Genomic DNA, 15,441 nt, shown 5'->3' on the forward strand with positions numbered 1-15,441 from the left:
GCATGTGACCCCCTGAGGCCATTTATTCGGCCTCCGCTGCACTTCCGGAAGGGGCACCTCTTTCATTGGTGGTCAGTGAGAGGAGCATAGTTCCCATTGAAATACTGGTCAGTTTGTTGATTTAAATTTACTTGTTCTTTATTTTAAATATTGTATTTGTTTCTGTTTTGTTTTTTTACTTTAAAATAAGATATGTGCAGTGTGCATAGGGATTTGTTCATAGTTGTTTTTTTTATATAGTCTAACCCTCCAACAGTCTGAGGGACAGTGAACTGGCCCCCTGTGTAAAAAATTTGGGGACCCCTGCCTTAAGGAATAGATTTGAGCTAATGGCCTTGTTTCCAGCTTGGGGAGTTATCTTGGGATTATAGAGTGTAGTCACCACCAGAGAGGCAAAACACCCTGGGGGTTAGAAGGGAGACTGTCAAAACCACCCAAGTCCTGCAGTTCTTCCTTCAACTAGTACATTCCAGGACAGTCCCAGGAACTGGGTCCCACCAACCAGGACCAAAGGTCCCATGAACACCCACCGTGTTCCATGATTCTAAGTTATTGTCACCACTTTTGAAAGAAAGCCACATGCCTGACCTGTGGTGGCGCAGTGGATAAAACGTCGACCTGGAAATGCTGAGGTCGCCGGTTCAAAACCCTGGGCTTGCCTGGTCAAGGCACATATGGGAGTTGATGCTTCCAGCTCCTCCCCCCCCTTCTCTCTCTCTGTCTCTCCCTCTCCTCTCTAAAAAAAAATGAATAAATAAAATTTTTTTTAAAAAAGCCACATGACAACAGAACCACTCCTGGCTGGCTGTTGCTGAACATTCTGCCACTTTTCTTTTGGATGTTGCTGCTGATCCCTTGAAATTAATTTTTTTTCTTTTCCAAGTTTGAGAAGAGGGAAAATAGAGAGGCAGACTCCTGCATGTGCCCTGACCGGGATCCACCTGGTAACCCTCATCTGAAGCTGATGCTCTGCCCATCTGGGGCCAAAATTTTTTCATAGTTACTCTTTCTACAAATCTTCATACCTGTGCTTTTTAAATTTGCCTTTATAGCATGACCATTTCCCATATTTACCCAATCTTCATGAAAATGTCATTCTAATAAATTCTTTTCAGAGCACTTTTTATTTCCCATCACCCATCACTAATGTTCTACTTTTTTATTCTTTTGGGAAGTTTTTTTGGTTTGTTTTGCAACTATAAATAATCTATCCATTACCATCTTTGGCCACAATAATTTTTTCATATTATTCCTCTTTGGCTAGACTGCTAGGAGTGAAGTCATTAAGTTAAAGGGAGTAACTATTTTGAAAAGCCGAAGCCACAGACTGGCAAACTGATTTATAATAGGGCTGTGCCAGTTACATGCCCACCAGCTGGCCCATTTTCCCACACGCTTGACTAATAGCATTCCTGCACTGCCATGCTATCTCCACAGAGAATCGGCATGTCTTTGCCATGGTTTTGATTTGCATTCATTTAACTGCTGAGGCCAAACATTTCTTAGTAAGTCTATTAACCAAATTGGTTTCCTCTTTGGTGACCTCTGTCCTTCCTTCACTTCACCATTAGGGTGTTAGTGTCTTTCCAATCAATTTCTTGAGAACTTTGTTATATTTCCTGTAAATATTTTTCCTATTGTTTGCCCTTTGATTTTGTAACCAATATTCCTTTTATTTTTTTTAGTTTAAGGGCCACCCACATCACTTTTGTGATGCCCCCTATGACTCCCAATGTTAGAAATTGCTTTCCCTTTCAGAGTTGATAAATGTCCATAGATACATACATATACATATACATATACATATACATATACATATACATATACATATACATATACATTTATTTTTATTTTTTATTTTTTTTGGAGAATGGATTGACTTCTTAAAAACATATCTAAGTCTTTGGATCCCTCTGGATTCCAATCCCCCTCATATGCTTGGTGGACAGCAGAAGGAGACCTGGCTTCCTGCCCACACTGCACCCCAGCCCAGCTCCCTGCTCAGCCTTGCGGCTCCAGGAATCAGGCCCAAGGGTGCTGGGTTAACTATGGCCCACTGTTCTCTAGTCACTGGAGGGATACCTGGGGACTCTAAGTTCTCTGAGTCCAACTTTCTCTGGCATCCTCACCTTCTGGTCACATCTTAACTTTTGTTGCTTGCTTAATTTTAAGGCACAGCTGTCCTTAGAATAACTGCCAAAAAAGAAAAGAAAAGAAAAAGAAAGAAAGAAAGGAAGAAAGAAAGAAAAAGAGGGAGGGACGGAGGGAGGGAGGGAGGGAAGGAAGGGAGGGAGGAAGGAAGGAAGGAAGGAAGGAGGGAGGGAGGGAAGGGAAAGAAAGAAAGAAAGAAAGAAAGAAAGAAAGAAAGAAAGAAAGAAAGAAAGAAAGAAAGAAAGAAAGAAAGAAAGAAAGAAAGAGAAAGAGAGAAAGGAAGAAAGAGAAAGAGAAAGAGAAAGAGAAAGAAGGGGCAAGGGAAATGTTGAGAATACGGGGGAGGGGGATGCATTCGGGGCAACACTAGAATCTATGTAAACACAATAAATTAAAATCAATAAAAATAAAAAAATAAAACCAAAAAAAATTAAGAAAGAAAGAAAAGAAAGAAAAAGGCAGAGAAAACTACTAAAGGTGCCTGAAAGGAAGCAGGGGCTGGAGACTGAACATTTCTGAGATGGGGTAATTGATCATCAATCGGGTGCCTGGGAAAATGTAGTCCTGGGCGTTTGGAAACACTTTCCAGTTTGTGATTAGACATTTTTCCTCATAAATTATGCGTTGCCATCTTCTCCAGTCCTTAGCTTAAGGTGTGCAGTTCACCTCACTATTCCCTGTAACTGGAATAATGTTGAGTACCAAATGTGCTCAGAAAATACTTATAGAAGGAACGAATGAATAAACGAACGAATGCGTCGAACCCGTCTTCCCACACTCTGTGCTCCCTCATTCCCTGCAGTCCCCTCGGTGGACAAGCTCGCCTAGACACCCCACCCACGAACTCCAGGGACAATGCGAGTGGGGTGTGGAGGAGGGGCAGTGGAGGCAGGGAGCAGTAGAAGGCGGAACCTGGATGGCAGTCCCTAATTGAGGGTTCCCCTCCCCATCGAAGGGGTGAAGTGTATACCCCCGCGCCACGTATCCTGCCCGGTCTGCGCACCTGCCTGGCACTACTACTGGCGTGCATTCTGGGCCGCGCTGATCAGAAGCACCCGCTAATGCCAAGCTCGAGGCCAGGGGTGTGGGGGTGGCTACGGAGCCCCGCCCAGGGCCAGGGACCCCGGTCCCTACTACTTGCTGTGGTGCAGCACAACACACCCAATCCCCGCACGTATATATTGCGCAGGTGGGGAAACTGAGGCAGGGCTCTGCCTGCCATCCAGCCTCCCCCCCTACTCCAGGCCTAGCGGGCAGCGCCGGACCTTGCCCAGGGCTTCAGCCCCACCCTGACCCCACGGCCCGGTGGGGAGGGCCACCCGAGCCGCGACCCCGGGTCTGACGTCAGCCCCGTGTGCCAAATAACTTCCTCCCCGAGCTGCTTCCGCCGCCGCGGCCACACGTCCTCGGAGCTGGACTGGCCGCACCCAGGGCAGGGACGCAGGGGACGGTCATCTAGGCTCAGCCTTCCCAGAACCAGCTTCCGCCCCGCCCGGCTAGCCGGCCCGGACCCGCGGGTTCCGGGAAGCCCCCTCCCCCACTCCGCCCCCGGTCGGGGAGGAGGGTGCAGCCCAGGCGACGGGGTGTTGGGGCCACTCCGGGTTGGGTCCTGGGACGACACGTTTGGGTGGACGCTTCTGGGGTCCGTGAAGGGCACTGGGATCAGCTGGGGACACCCCCACCACGTCCCAGTTCCCTGTTCCCTGTTCCATGAGTACAGGTGATCTGGACTTTCCCCCGCGTCCCCCCAACACAGACACGTTAATATAAGTCCCAGCCTGGACTCTGGCTCACTGATGCCTGGTACATAGTAGGTTCTCAATAAATATAAATGAGCAAATAAATGAAACAAAGAAGTTCCACCGGGTTACTGCAGTCAGCTTGCTTATGTGAGGCCTGTCTTAATCAGCAGGTGTCTGTGGTCAGTTTATGGTGGCAGGCAGAAAACCCCAGGCCACAAGTGCTCAAATGGGGCAGGTGCACCCTTGCTCCAAGACCCTAAGTTGTATTAGGGTGAGGGGTTTGGCTCTTTTGGATTCAGGGGGTTCAGGGCCAGGTCATGGAGGAGTCGGGGTTCTAGGGTGCCTCCTTCCTGCCAGCAGGAGCTGGGCAGGCCGGGCGGACAGGTTGGGCAGCATAGCCGAGCTGACACTCACCTCGATCCAGCATAAAAACCCACTTCATGGAGGCTGGCACCTCACTCTAGTGCTCCAGGAGATCCCACCACTGCTGTCCCCCACCCCGCGCCCAGCCAGGCCTGAGACCATGAGGTGGCTGCCAGCTGTGGACCTGCTCCTGCTGCTGCTGCTGCGGTTTGGTGAGTCCTGGATGTTGCAGAAAGTCATCCCTCCGCTCCCAGAGGGGCCTTCTCTGTCCTGCCTGGAACTCTAGCTAAATTCCCCACTCCCTGGCTAGGCCTGCGGCTGTAGCATAATCCTCTCTTCCCGGCCCTAATGGTGGGGCCTCCCAGGCAGGTAGGAAGGTCCAGACGTCCCACCTGGGGCAGTGAAGGGGGGAAGGCAGGATGGGGGTGTGGGCACAGGCCTAAGAGGACCCCTGAGGCAGGAACGTGGTGGGGGCTTTGCTCCCTTCCCCCCACTTACCTTCACGCTAAGGGGCCAAGCTATGGGCTTGTTGCCTCTGCTTGTCTCATCTGGCCTCTCCCTATCTTTCATGAATACAGGACCTGAACTCAGGGCCACTGGGTTCCAAATCCCTTAACAGCCATCAGCTAGGTCCCCAGCGGGCCAAACTGCCACCTGAGCCTGGGAGCCCCGGGAAGCTGGTGGAGACTCAGTGGGGAGCCAGGGGAGAGTGAAGGCCAGGGATGCAGGCTCCTGCTCCCACGATAGAGCAAGGGTACGGGGAGGAGCAAGCCCCGCATCCCTGTCCCCTCTTCCAGTCCTGGGTCAGGCTCAGCGGGTGTCACCCAGGGAGCCCCATCTGTTAGGCCCTTCGTGACGGGGCGGGCTGCTCTATCAGGGAAACCTTCCCACATTCCTGACCTAGCCTGGCCAGCCTAGCCACCACCTCACTTCCCTGTCCTCAAGTCACCTCCCAGGGCTGGGCTGGGTCACCCCAGGCTGCAACTCAGCCATGGCTCCAGGCTTCCTACCAAAATTTGGAGGGCACCAGGGTGGCACTTCGGTGTGCAGGGCCAGCCCCTGGGCCCCCCAAGCCTGCCCTCCTAGTCTCTTGGCATAAGAATAACACTGTTTATTGAGGGAGCCCATCTCTGTAGGGGTTGTAACACAGTTGACACACAGTGACCCCTCCTGATGGGTTGAGTAATCAAGGTCATTGCCAAAGTGGAAACAGAAGCCTGCATTTGACTCACCAACAGCTATGACCAGAGGCCTCACTTCTTCAACTCCCTCCTCACCTCCACCTCTATCTAGCTCTTCCTTCCTGGAGCCTTCGGCCTCTCCCACCCTAGCAGCCAACCCCCCCCCCCTAGCTACAGGAGCATGGAGGTCCTGGGCCCAGACAAGGGGCCCGACCCCCTGGCCGGTTCACACAGCCCCTGACAGACAGGACACCCACCGGCAGAGCCCAGGTCTCCACTTCACCCTGTCCCGGTCAGCCTAGCGCCCGCAGCCACTCTGCTCTGTGCCTCTGTATTCCCTGCGCTCAGGCCCCTGGATGTGGGCTCTGCCTGCGAGGAGCTCCTGGGCCAATCGGTGAGATAAGGGGTGACGTCAGCCCTGTGTGCTGCGGGGATTCCAATCCCCCTCATTTGGTAGGTTCACTCACCTACCTCCAGGGAGAGTAAAGCGGGCAGAGCTCTACACGGCCTGGAGGGAGGACACCTGGAGGGAGGACACCTGGAGGGAGGACGAAGAGCTCAGGAGAGGGAGCCAGTCTTCCCAGACAACAGTGCAAGCAAGAGGGCTGCCCGGAGGAAGTGGCATTGCAATTAGGCCTCGATTTGGATTAGGACCTGTAGGACTTGGACATCTAGAGACTGGAAGTGAAGAGCCTCCAGGAAGAGGGGTGTTGTGAGCAAACCCTCAAAGGCCAGAGGACTCGGGTAATGAGCAGCAGAGTTGCACTGGGTTGGGGTGAGGAATCCTGCAAAGCCTCCAAGGGGCCCTGCCAGGCTGCAGGCACGCACACGTACTTGGCCCTGGGGGTGGGCCCTGGATCCATCTGCACAGATGGGAAGGCGGATGGCTATAGAGAAGCAGAACAGGCTCTGAAAGGTTCCCGCAGGGAGGAAATGAGCCTGGAAGTATAACAAGAGTGCTGGTGAGCAGACAGGGCAGACAGGAGCACCGTGTGCAAAGCAGAAGCATCAGAACTCAGAAAGAGCAGGGGGTCAGGTGTTATAGATCTAACTAAATTCTATTGTATTAGGACGAGGGAGCAGCTCTCCCAGGGGACATCTGCATTTTCAAAGAGCACCTTGTGAATACAAATCCATGAACAGAAAGTCCAGGGCAGACTTCCATTCACTGGCCCAGGCTGATCCCCCCTTTGTCCCGGCACTGCTGCTGGGCATCCCTGCTTTGAGGAGTAGCCAGTCCTGTGCTTCCCCAGCCCCTGCAGAGTTCATCTCCTCCTCTTGCTACATCCATCGCTCCCCCTCTCTTGGCCTCATCCAACATCAACACCTCAGCACTGGGGAGTGCACCCCTTGGACTGGGAGTCCGGCTGGAAGAATGGGGATCCTGTCAAAAAACACCCAGGGTGGCCCTGGCCGGTTGGCTCAGTGGTAGAGCATCAGCCTGGCGAGCAGAAGTCCTGGGTTCGATTCCCGGCCAGGGCACACAGGAGAGGCGCCCATCTGCTTCTCCTCCCCTCCCCCTCTCCTTCCTCTCTGTCTCTCTCTTCCCTTCCCGCAGTGAGGCTCCATTGGAGCAAAGATGGCCCGGGCGCTGGGGATGGCTCCTTGGCCTCTGCCCCAGGCGCTAGAGTGGCTCTGGTCGCAACAGAGGGATGCCCCGGAGGGGCAGAGCATCGCCCCCTGGTGAGCAGAGCGTCACCCCCTGGTGGGCGTGCCGGGTGGATCCCGGTCGCGCGCATGCGGGAGTCTGTCTGACTGTCTCTCTCCGTTTCCAGCTTCAGAAAAATACAAAAAAAAAAACAAAAAAAAAACCACCCAGGGTCCGTGGCCACCCCACGGAGATGCGTGGCTCAGCCCTGTGCTTCTCGCCCCAGGAGTCCCTCGCCTCCGTGGGGCTAGTTACCATTCAGGTCAGAGTGAAGACAGGCTCAGTAGCAGCTGCTCCGCCACTCAGGCCTTGAAAGGAGTTGAGATGTAGTAGAAAGGCTGAGGGCCGAGGTGAGGAGAGGCTGTCCTGGGCTCCCCGCTGCAGCGCTGGCCAGATCTGCCCCAGGGAACCGCATACTCTGGTGGGGGGTACCTCACTCAAGGGGCAGGTATTTCCAGATTGTTGTTGGCACGGGACAAGGCTGTCGCCCTGACTGGTATCTCAACTGGGGTTGAGGTTCCTGTAAAGACCAAGCAGCAAGCCCTGTGCCTGTATCCGAAGATGTGGGGGGCAATAGATCCTGGGAATATGAACCCCAGAGAGGGGTCAGCTCTTGGGAATCTGGAACCTCGGAAAGACTGGACCCCCGATGCCTGCTGGCCAGCTTCTCTCTACTCCCCTGAGATAAGAGAGAGCTGTGGGGCTGGGCTGTAACCTCAGGACTGAAGTTAGATTGGAGGCTTGCTCCGCAGGACAGAGTGTGTGAGAAGGCCCAGACCTCTGAAATGCAAAGCACCTCCCAGGGACCCTTCCTTTCTCCCCGCTCCTGGCTGAGGTGGGAAACCAGACAGACCCCAGCACCGCGGCTTAAGGCTGGATCCTCTCCGGAGCTTCCCACAAGGAGGGCTGTGGGGTGTGGAGGATAAGAGCTCTGTGAGGATGAGAGGACCCATCTTACCCTCTCGTCCCCTGTGGGAGAGAGAAGCCATGATGAGGTCCCCTCACTGGCATCTTATGATTAGGTCCCCGCATGGTAAGGAGTCTGTCTGTCCTTGCAGATAAGTTCTGGCCCCTAGGCCTGGGCCTGTAGACCTCAAAACAAGGGCCTGCAGGAAACCTGAAAGCCCCTGGCCTCTCCTGCTGGGTCCCCTTGTGGACTGTCCTGAGTCCTCAAAGGGCTGCGTATGAAGAGGAGGAGGGACCCTGACCAGCAGTGAGGATGGGAGGAGCAGACTCTGGCTTCGGCAAAGTTGGCTGATCGTGTCCTTTTTTCCCTTCCAGGGACTCAGAGGGGCAAAGCATTGAGCGGTAAGCACCCAGACCCTGGGGGGGGGGGGGCAGGAGCAAGCTTGTCTGAGAGCAGCAAGACTGGCCAGAGGCTCTCACACTCACCCAGAAAGAGACCCTGAATCAATGGGCAGTGCACAGGGAGTCCCAAAGTAAGGGAAAGTTCTGGCTCAATGGAATTAGTGCTCAGACAGGAAAAAAGGTCTGATATACATAGCAGCTGGCACAGAAGAGCCATTGAGGCATGAAGCATGGAGTAGGGGCAGGAAAAAGTAACAAGAAAGAAGCTAACGATTGCCTGACCAGGCAGTGGCGCAGTGGATAGAGCATTGGACTGGGATGCAGAAGGACCCAGGTTCAAGACCCCGAGGTCGCCAGCTTGAGTGCGGGGTTGCTGGCTTGAGCATGGGATCATAGACATGACCCCATGGTTGCTGGCTTGAGCCCAGAGGTGGCTGGCTTGAAGCCCAAGGTCGCTGGCTTGAGCAAGAGGTCACTCAGTCTGCTGTAGCCCCCCAGTCAAGGTACATATGAGAAAGCAATCAATGAACAACTAAGGTGCCACAACGAATAATTGATGCTTCTCATCTCTCTGTCTGTCCCTATCTGTCCCTCTCTCTGACTCTCTCTGTCGTGTCACAAAAGAAAAAGATAAAAGAAAAAAGAAGCAGCTAAGGATAGAATCTGAAGACCATTCTCCTGTAACAATAGCAGACTCCCTCAGGGTCACCCACCCCATGTGTGACCCTCACAATACCCTCTATCTTATTGAGAGCCCCTCTTTGTAAGATCATGGAATAAGACCCCCCACATGTGTTTTTTGTTTTGTTTTGTTTGTTTTGAGAAACAGGGAGAAAAAGAGAGAGACTGGAAGGGAGAGAGATGAGAAGCATCAACTCTTAGTTGCAGCACTTGAGTTGTTCGTTGATTGCTTCTCATATGTGCTTTGACCAGGGGGCTACAGCTGAACCAGTGACCCCTTGCTCAAGCCACCAACCTTTGGGCTCAAGCCAGCAACCATGTGGTCATGTTGATGATCCTGCACTCAAGCTGAGGACCCTGCACTCAAGCTGGTGACTCTGCGCTCCAGCTGGAATTGCCTGTGTTCAGGCCAGTGACCTTGGGGTTTCAAACCTGGGACCTCAAAAAAAAAACAACAAACAAAAAACCCCTGGGACTTCAGTGTCCCAGGTCGTCGCTCTATCCACTGTGCCACCACTGGTCAGGCATTTTTAAAATTGATTTAAAGGAGAGAGAAAGGAAGGGAGAGAGAGAAAGGCAACATCAGCCTCTTCCTGTATGTGCCCTGACTGGAGAACATACGGGTAACCGCAGCAGCTTGGGATGTGCTCTAACCCAGTGGTCCTCAACCCCTGGGCCGCGGACCGGTACCGGTCTGTGGGCTATTTGGTACTGGTCCGCAGAGAAAGAATAAATAACTTACATTATTTCCGTTTTATTTATATTTAAGTCTGAATGATGTTTTATTTTTTAAAAAATGACCAAATTCCCTGTTACATCCATCTAAGACTCACTCTTGACACTTGTCTCAGTCACATGATACATTTATCCGTCCCACCCTAAAGGCTGGTCCGTGAAAATATTTTCTGACATTAAACCGGTCCGTGGCCCAAAAAAGGTTGGGGACCACTGCTCTAACCGACCCAGCTATCTGGCCAGGGCTGTACATGTGTTATCTCAATCCTCCTCATGATATTACCATTTCACGGGTGAGGGGTGTGATGCCCATGGGGGTGGGGTCCTTACCCAAAGCTGGGAAGGGTATGACTTACCCAAGGTCCCCAAGCAGGTCTGGGACAGGGAGGGCCCCAAATTGAGCAGAAAGTGAAAGCTGGAATGTGGGGTTGGGGTAGAGACACAGCTGATGGAACTGACCCCCAGTGATTACTGCCCTGACTATGTTCCCCTAGTCTGCGGGCACCCAAGGCTGCTGAACCGGATGGTGGGTGGGCAGGATGCCTTGGAGGGTGAGTGGCCATGGCAGGTCAGCATCCAGCGAAATGGAAGCCACTTCTGCGGGGGTAGCCTCATCACAGAGCGGTGGGTCCTCACTGCAGCGCACTGCTTCTCCAAGTGAGTACCCTGCCCCACACTCGCCCTCACTGCGCACTGCCTCTGTCTGCCCCGCCTCTCTCTGCACCAGGGGCACCGTTGACAAAGCCCTGAGCCCAGTCAGGCTTCAGCACCTCGGACAGCACCCACCACCTGTCCAGTACTGACCCACCTTCCTGGCCAGAGCTCCCCTTAGGTCCAACTTCCAGGCGAACTTCCAGCTGCAATCGCTGCTTCGCAGCTTTTGCTCCCTGCAGCCCAGCTGAGAGGTCATTGCTGGTCCTGCCAGTGAGGTGCTTGGCCAGGCCTGGGGCCCTGTCCCTTTAATGCTGGCAGGCTCCTTCCACACTGTGGCATTCCCCTGTCCCACACTGCAAATCCAGGATACTCCCTTTTCCAGCTGGGATTCTGGTTACAGATGAGCCCAAAGTCTGGAGTGGACTGTCTCTTCCTCCTCTTCACCCTGTCTAAGGTCATTCATGCCACTCCTAACCCAAGGGCCCAGCTACCCGTCCATGCTACCACACTGTCCTGGCCCCTACCTTCAGGGTGTCCTAAGACCTCAGCTCTTGCCTCCCCACAGCTCTGCAATTCCTTTAAAAGCTCACATCTTAAATTCAGCAATGCATGTTCAGAGGGTGTAGTCCACTTGCCCAAGGCTCATGGGAAGGGCTGGGTCCACTTCCCAGCTGGCTGGCCCCCAGCTGTACTCTTGCGGGCACTTACCTTCTTCACCTTACAGCAAGCCTTTTACATGCCCACTTCTCAGCCAAGGAAACTGAGTCACAGAGAACTTGACAGGTGACTTGCCCCAGGCCACCCAGCTGGCCAGGCGTGCATCTGGGGATTAAAACCAGAAATTAAAGCTGCTTTAGCTTAACACCTTAACATCCCTAACCACCTCATCCTGATGTGTGTCCCCCTGGAGATTACTTTTTTGAAGATATTGTGCAAAGAAATGTTGGGCACTGAACGTGCAGGCCAGGAGGGAGGTATCTGGCAGCAGAGAAAGAACACGAACTCCTTGCTCCTTCCATTCTTCATCTAACCTGCAGCAACTCCCGCTTTGGAAGCCCCAGAGGGGCTGCCTCACACCAGCTCTCTGCTCTCTCCCACCAGCACCTCTGAGACATCCCTGTACCAGGTCCTGCTGGGGGCGCGGCAGTTGGTGCAGCCAGGGCCGCATGCCAAGTACGCACAGGTGAAGCGGGTGGAGAGCAACCCTCTGTACCAGGGCATGGCCTCCAGTGCCGACGTGGCCCTGGTAGAGCTGGAGACACCCGTGACCTTCACCAATTACATCCTCCCCGTGTGTGTACCTGACTACTCGGTCATCTTTAAGACGGGCATGAAATGCTGGGTCACTGGCTGGGGCAGCCCCAGTGAGCAAGGTAATGGGGCAGGGTCAGAAGAAACGGGGGGGGACATGCCTAGGGAGGGTCCCAGGCAGGCTGGGGGCCACCCTAAATCAACCATCTTTTCCTGTTGATACTGATACACATGATTTCTCCTCAAATGGGTGAAGTGCGTGTGGGAAAGGGGCGGCACATGCAGAAGAGGGAGCCCTGGGAAAGGGGAGAGAGGACAGAAAGAGACCATGCCGAGGCAGAGAAGAGAGGGAGTTCTGTCCCACAAAGCCCCAGGGACATGCTCTAAATCAGCGGTTCTCAACCTGTGGGTCGCGACCCCGGCGGGGGTCGAACGACCAAAACACAGGGGTCGCCTAAAGCCATCGGAAATATTTTATTTAAAAATGCATTGTATAAAAAAATGTATAATAAATATGTATTTTCCGATGGCTTTAGGCGACCCCTGTGTTTTGGTCGTTCGACCCCCGCCGGGGTCGCGACCCACAGGTTGAGAACCGCTGCTCTAAATCCAAGCAGGAAATGGGGAGAAATTCTCAAGACCTGTCTGCTGAGCTGCAGGCTGTTTTGCTCCCCCCCCCCCCAGACCGCTTGCCCAATCCTCGAATCCTGCAGAAACTCGCTGTGCCCATCATCGACACGCCCAAGTGCAACTTACTCTACAGCAAAGATGCCGAGTCCGGCTTTCAGCCCAAAACCATCAAGGATGACATGTTGTGTGCTGGCTTCGCTGAGGGCAAGAAAGATGCCTGCAAGGTAGGGCTGGGGTGGGCACGGCCATTGGCTGAGCCCTGCTTGCTAGGCCTAGGTCAAGGTGGGAGCCAGCCCAGCCTGATTAGGTCCCAGGCGGGTCCACAGTCCAGACCAGACACGCACTCATTCAGCTGGGAAAGGCAGATTCCGGGATCACATCCGGGGATGTCAGTGAGTAGGTCTGCAGTGGGACCCAGGAAAAGACATTTTCAGCACACCCCTCTGAGCAGGTGGACTGGGGATGCTAGAGAAATGGGCACCCCAGATCAGACGAGGAAAGACAGCCCTTGGGGTGAGGGGAGCTGGGCAGACATTACTAGGGTGGGGAGTTAAGGAGAGGGACAAATGTAAAATACAGGTGTGTGTGCACGTGCATGTGTACCTGTTGGCTCTTGGGCCCTTGTAGGCTCTGATGGTGCCTCTGCTTCCCCTGCAGGGTGACTCGGGGGGCCCTCTGGTGTGCCTTGTGGGCCAGCTGTGGATGCAAGCTGGGGTGATCAGCTGGGGTGAAGGTTGTGCCCGCCGAAACCGCCCAGGTGTCTACATCCGGGTTACCTCCCACCACAACTGGATCCATCAGATCATCCCAGAACTGCAGTTCCAGCAGGCCAGGTCTGACGGCCAGAAGAGGGGCCCCCGGGTCCAGCAGCCCGTCGATCGGAACTTTGCACCCTGCCTGGCGGCCCACACCATCCTCCTGGTCCTTGTGGCCCTGCTCACCTGCTTCTGAGCCCCGTTCAGGCAGGTGGTGAGTGCAGCCCCGGAGCCCATGTGTACATTTGTAAATAGCTCTCTGATTCTCTCTTCTCTCAAATGCCCAGTTATTTTTATGTTCACCCCCCAATAAAAACCCAACCTCAATGCCAGCTGCCCAGGTATGGACCCTCGGGCAAGAAGGGAGTGGAGAGGCGCCTGATGGCTGGGGGATGTGCTGAGGAGCTGTGAGTCCAGGACACCGGGTGGCGGTGGGGGGGGAGGGCAAGGCTCCCGGTGAGGTGGGAGCTGCAGCAGGCACACTGGAGGCTAAATGTTACTGGAGTCCAGTCCTCAGTGGCTGTGACACCTGCCCCCAAGACCCCCTTCCTTGTAGGCAGCTTCCCTGCCAGTTTCATTGTCCTTGTCAATGCCACCCTCACCATGTTGCCGCAGGGCACCTCGGGTCGGGCACTGGGGTCAGCAACCGCACCAGTGGAAAAAATGGGGGCCTGGCAAAGGGTCCTGGAGGAGGGTTTTGTGGGGTGTGGGGGACTCACAGTCCCCTATGTCTGAATTACCCCAAAACTTCTCCAAGTAACATCAGGGGTGATGCCGCCACAGCCATGCTTTCCTATCCCCCTGGGAGGAAACAGGGGCCCCTCCAAGGGCTCCCTGTTCCCCTGGTCTCCCTTGACCCTGAGCTCTTTCTCCACTCTTCCCTCAGCCTCCACCTCCCCCCAATGTGTCCAAAGTTGTAGCAGCGTGCTGGCTGGAGTTGGGGCTCACATCTACTGGGAGACATTTGAACAAGAAATTGCTGCCCCCGAGCCAGTTTTTCTCCTGTAATCTGGACAGCACCACCACCTGCCTCAGGGGTGACTGGGTGGATGGGGAACCCGCCAGAGGTGGCAGGGAGACAGCCATGTGGGTCCTGCCCTGGACTTCGTGCCTGCCTGTTTCCTTCCACGGCTCTATATGCCCCCCCCCTTGAAACTGCCTGGGGACAGCTTCCCTGGGGCCCTGCAGACCCAACGCCCCAGGAGGCGGCCCTCCCCACACCTCTGGGATGCAGGGACCACTGTGGCCTCAAATCCACAGTGTATTGGGCAGTCAGAGCTGTGACAATGTCACACAGAGGAGGCAAGGCCCAGGTCACTTAAGGCCATGGAGGCTGAGGCTTTAGTGGCTCCCTGGGCTGGGACCCCTTCCTTCCTCCTTCCAGGGTTTGGGGTTCAGGCCATACCTACTGGAGTCTTTAATGGTTTGTGCAAGGACACACTACCCCCAATTCAAAAAGGAGTCAGAACCCTGCATGGAGAGCCCCTCCCCCAAGCCTGCCACCCAACCTGGGCCCAGCTCTGTGGCCCCATCCTCTCCCGCCTTCTCTTGTCATCTGCTGGCACTGTCTTCTGAGACCTTCCCCTCCTTTCCAGTGTGCCCCGTTGTAGCCTGTCACCACCAGGAACCCAGCACAAACAGGTCTCCAGAGCTCTGGTCCCCAGCGTGCCCTGGCTCTGCTGTGATGGATGTCTGCCCACGGGGCAGCCTCTGGTGCACGAGGTGGCCCAAGCGCGTCCACAGCAGGCCTCTTCTATGGCCAGATGGTCAGCTCTACCAACTCTCAAAAGGTGCCTGCGCTTACCTGCCATGCTCAGCAATAATGCACTGGACGAGACTCCTAGCAGGGCAGGGATGCACCTACTGCTGCCTTGACACACATATCCACACACCACATGTGCATACTCATGCAGACATGTGTGCATATCCAGGCTTCTACTCACACATGTCCATACACCCATGCAGACCTACATACCAGTGTACATGTGCACACCCATGCACACACCTGCTTGTGCACACACGGGCACAGCTTGCCCGCCTGGTGCCAGGAAGAAAGCAAGCCTGGGTATTTATGGAATGAATCAATAAGCACTCAGCAAGCACCTGCTGTGGACTGTGTGCGGGGACAGAGTGGGAACACATACATAATTCCCTCTGTGCTCCATCCACTCTGCGCGGTGCATCCCTGCCTCCAGGCAGGAAGGGCCAGGAAGTGCAGCAACTGGCCTAGGCTCGCAGTGGCCCTACTGCCTGCTCTGTGACCCTCTGGGGCCTGGGCCGTCTGCTGTGCTTCTCTAGACCAGAGAAGGGTGCCAAGTCCCTCAGGAGGCAGCAGACACACT

General features: G+C 54.5%; 1 protein-coding gene across 2 annotated transcripts; it reads left to right on the forward strand.

The window, feature by feature from the left end:
* The first annotated feature begins 4,281 nt into the window (after positions 1–4,281).
* PRSS27 (serine protease 27) lies at positions 4,282–13,426 on the forward strand. Of its 2 annotated transcripts, XM_066275191.1 has the most exons (6): positions 4,282–4,468; positions 8,367–8,393; positions 10,304–10,466; positions 11,565–11,836; positions 12,399–12,568; positions 13,002–13,426. In XM_066275191.1, exons 1-6 carry the CDS (start codon positions 4,417–4,419, stop codon positions 13,293–13,295), a joined length of 978 nt encoding a protein of 325 aa, XP_066131288.1. In that variant the 5' UTR covers positions 4,282–4,416; the 3' UTR covers positions 13,296–13,426. The 2 variants fall into 2 exon arrangements, with proteins under 2 accessions (XP_066131288.1, XP_066131289.1); XM_066275192.1 differs by lacking the exons at positions 4,282–4,468; positions 8,367–8,393 and adding an exon at positions 9,581–9,697.
* The last annotated feature ends 2,015 nt before the right edge of the window (positions 13,427–15,441 follow it).

This window comes from Saccopteryx bilineata, chromosome 4 (assembly GCF_036850765.1).
Source record: "Saccopteryx bilineata isolate mSacBil1 chromosome 4, mSacBil1_pri_phased_curated, whole genome shotgun sequence".
Lineage (NCBI taxonomy): Eukaryota > Metazoa > Chordata > Mammalia > Chiroptera > Emballonuridae > Saccopteryx > Saccopteryx bilineata.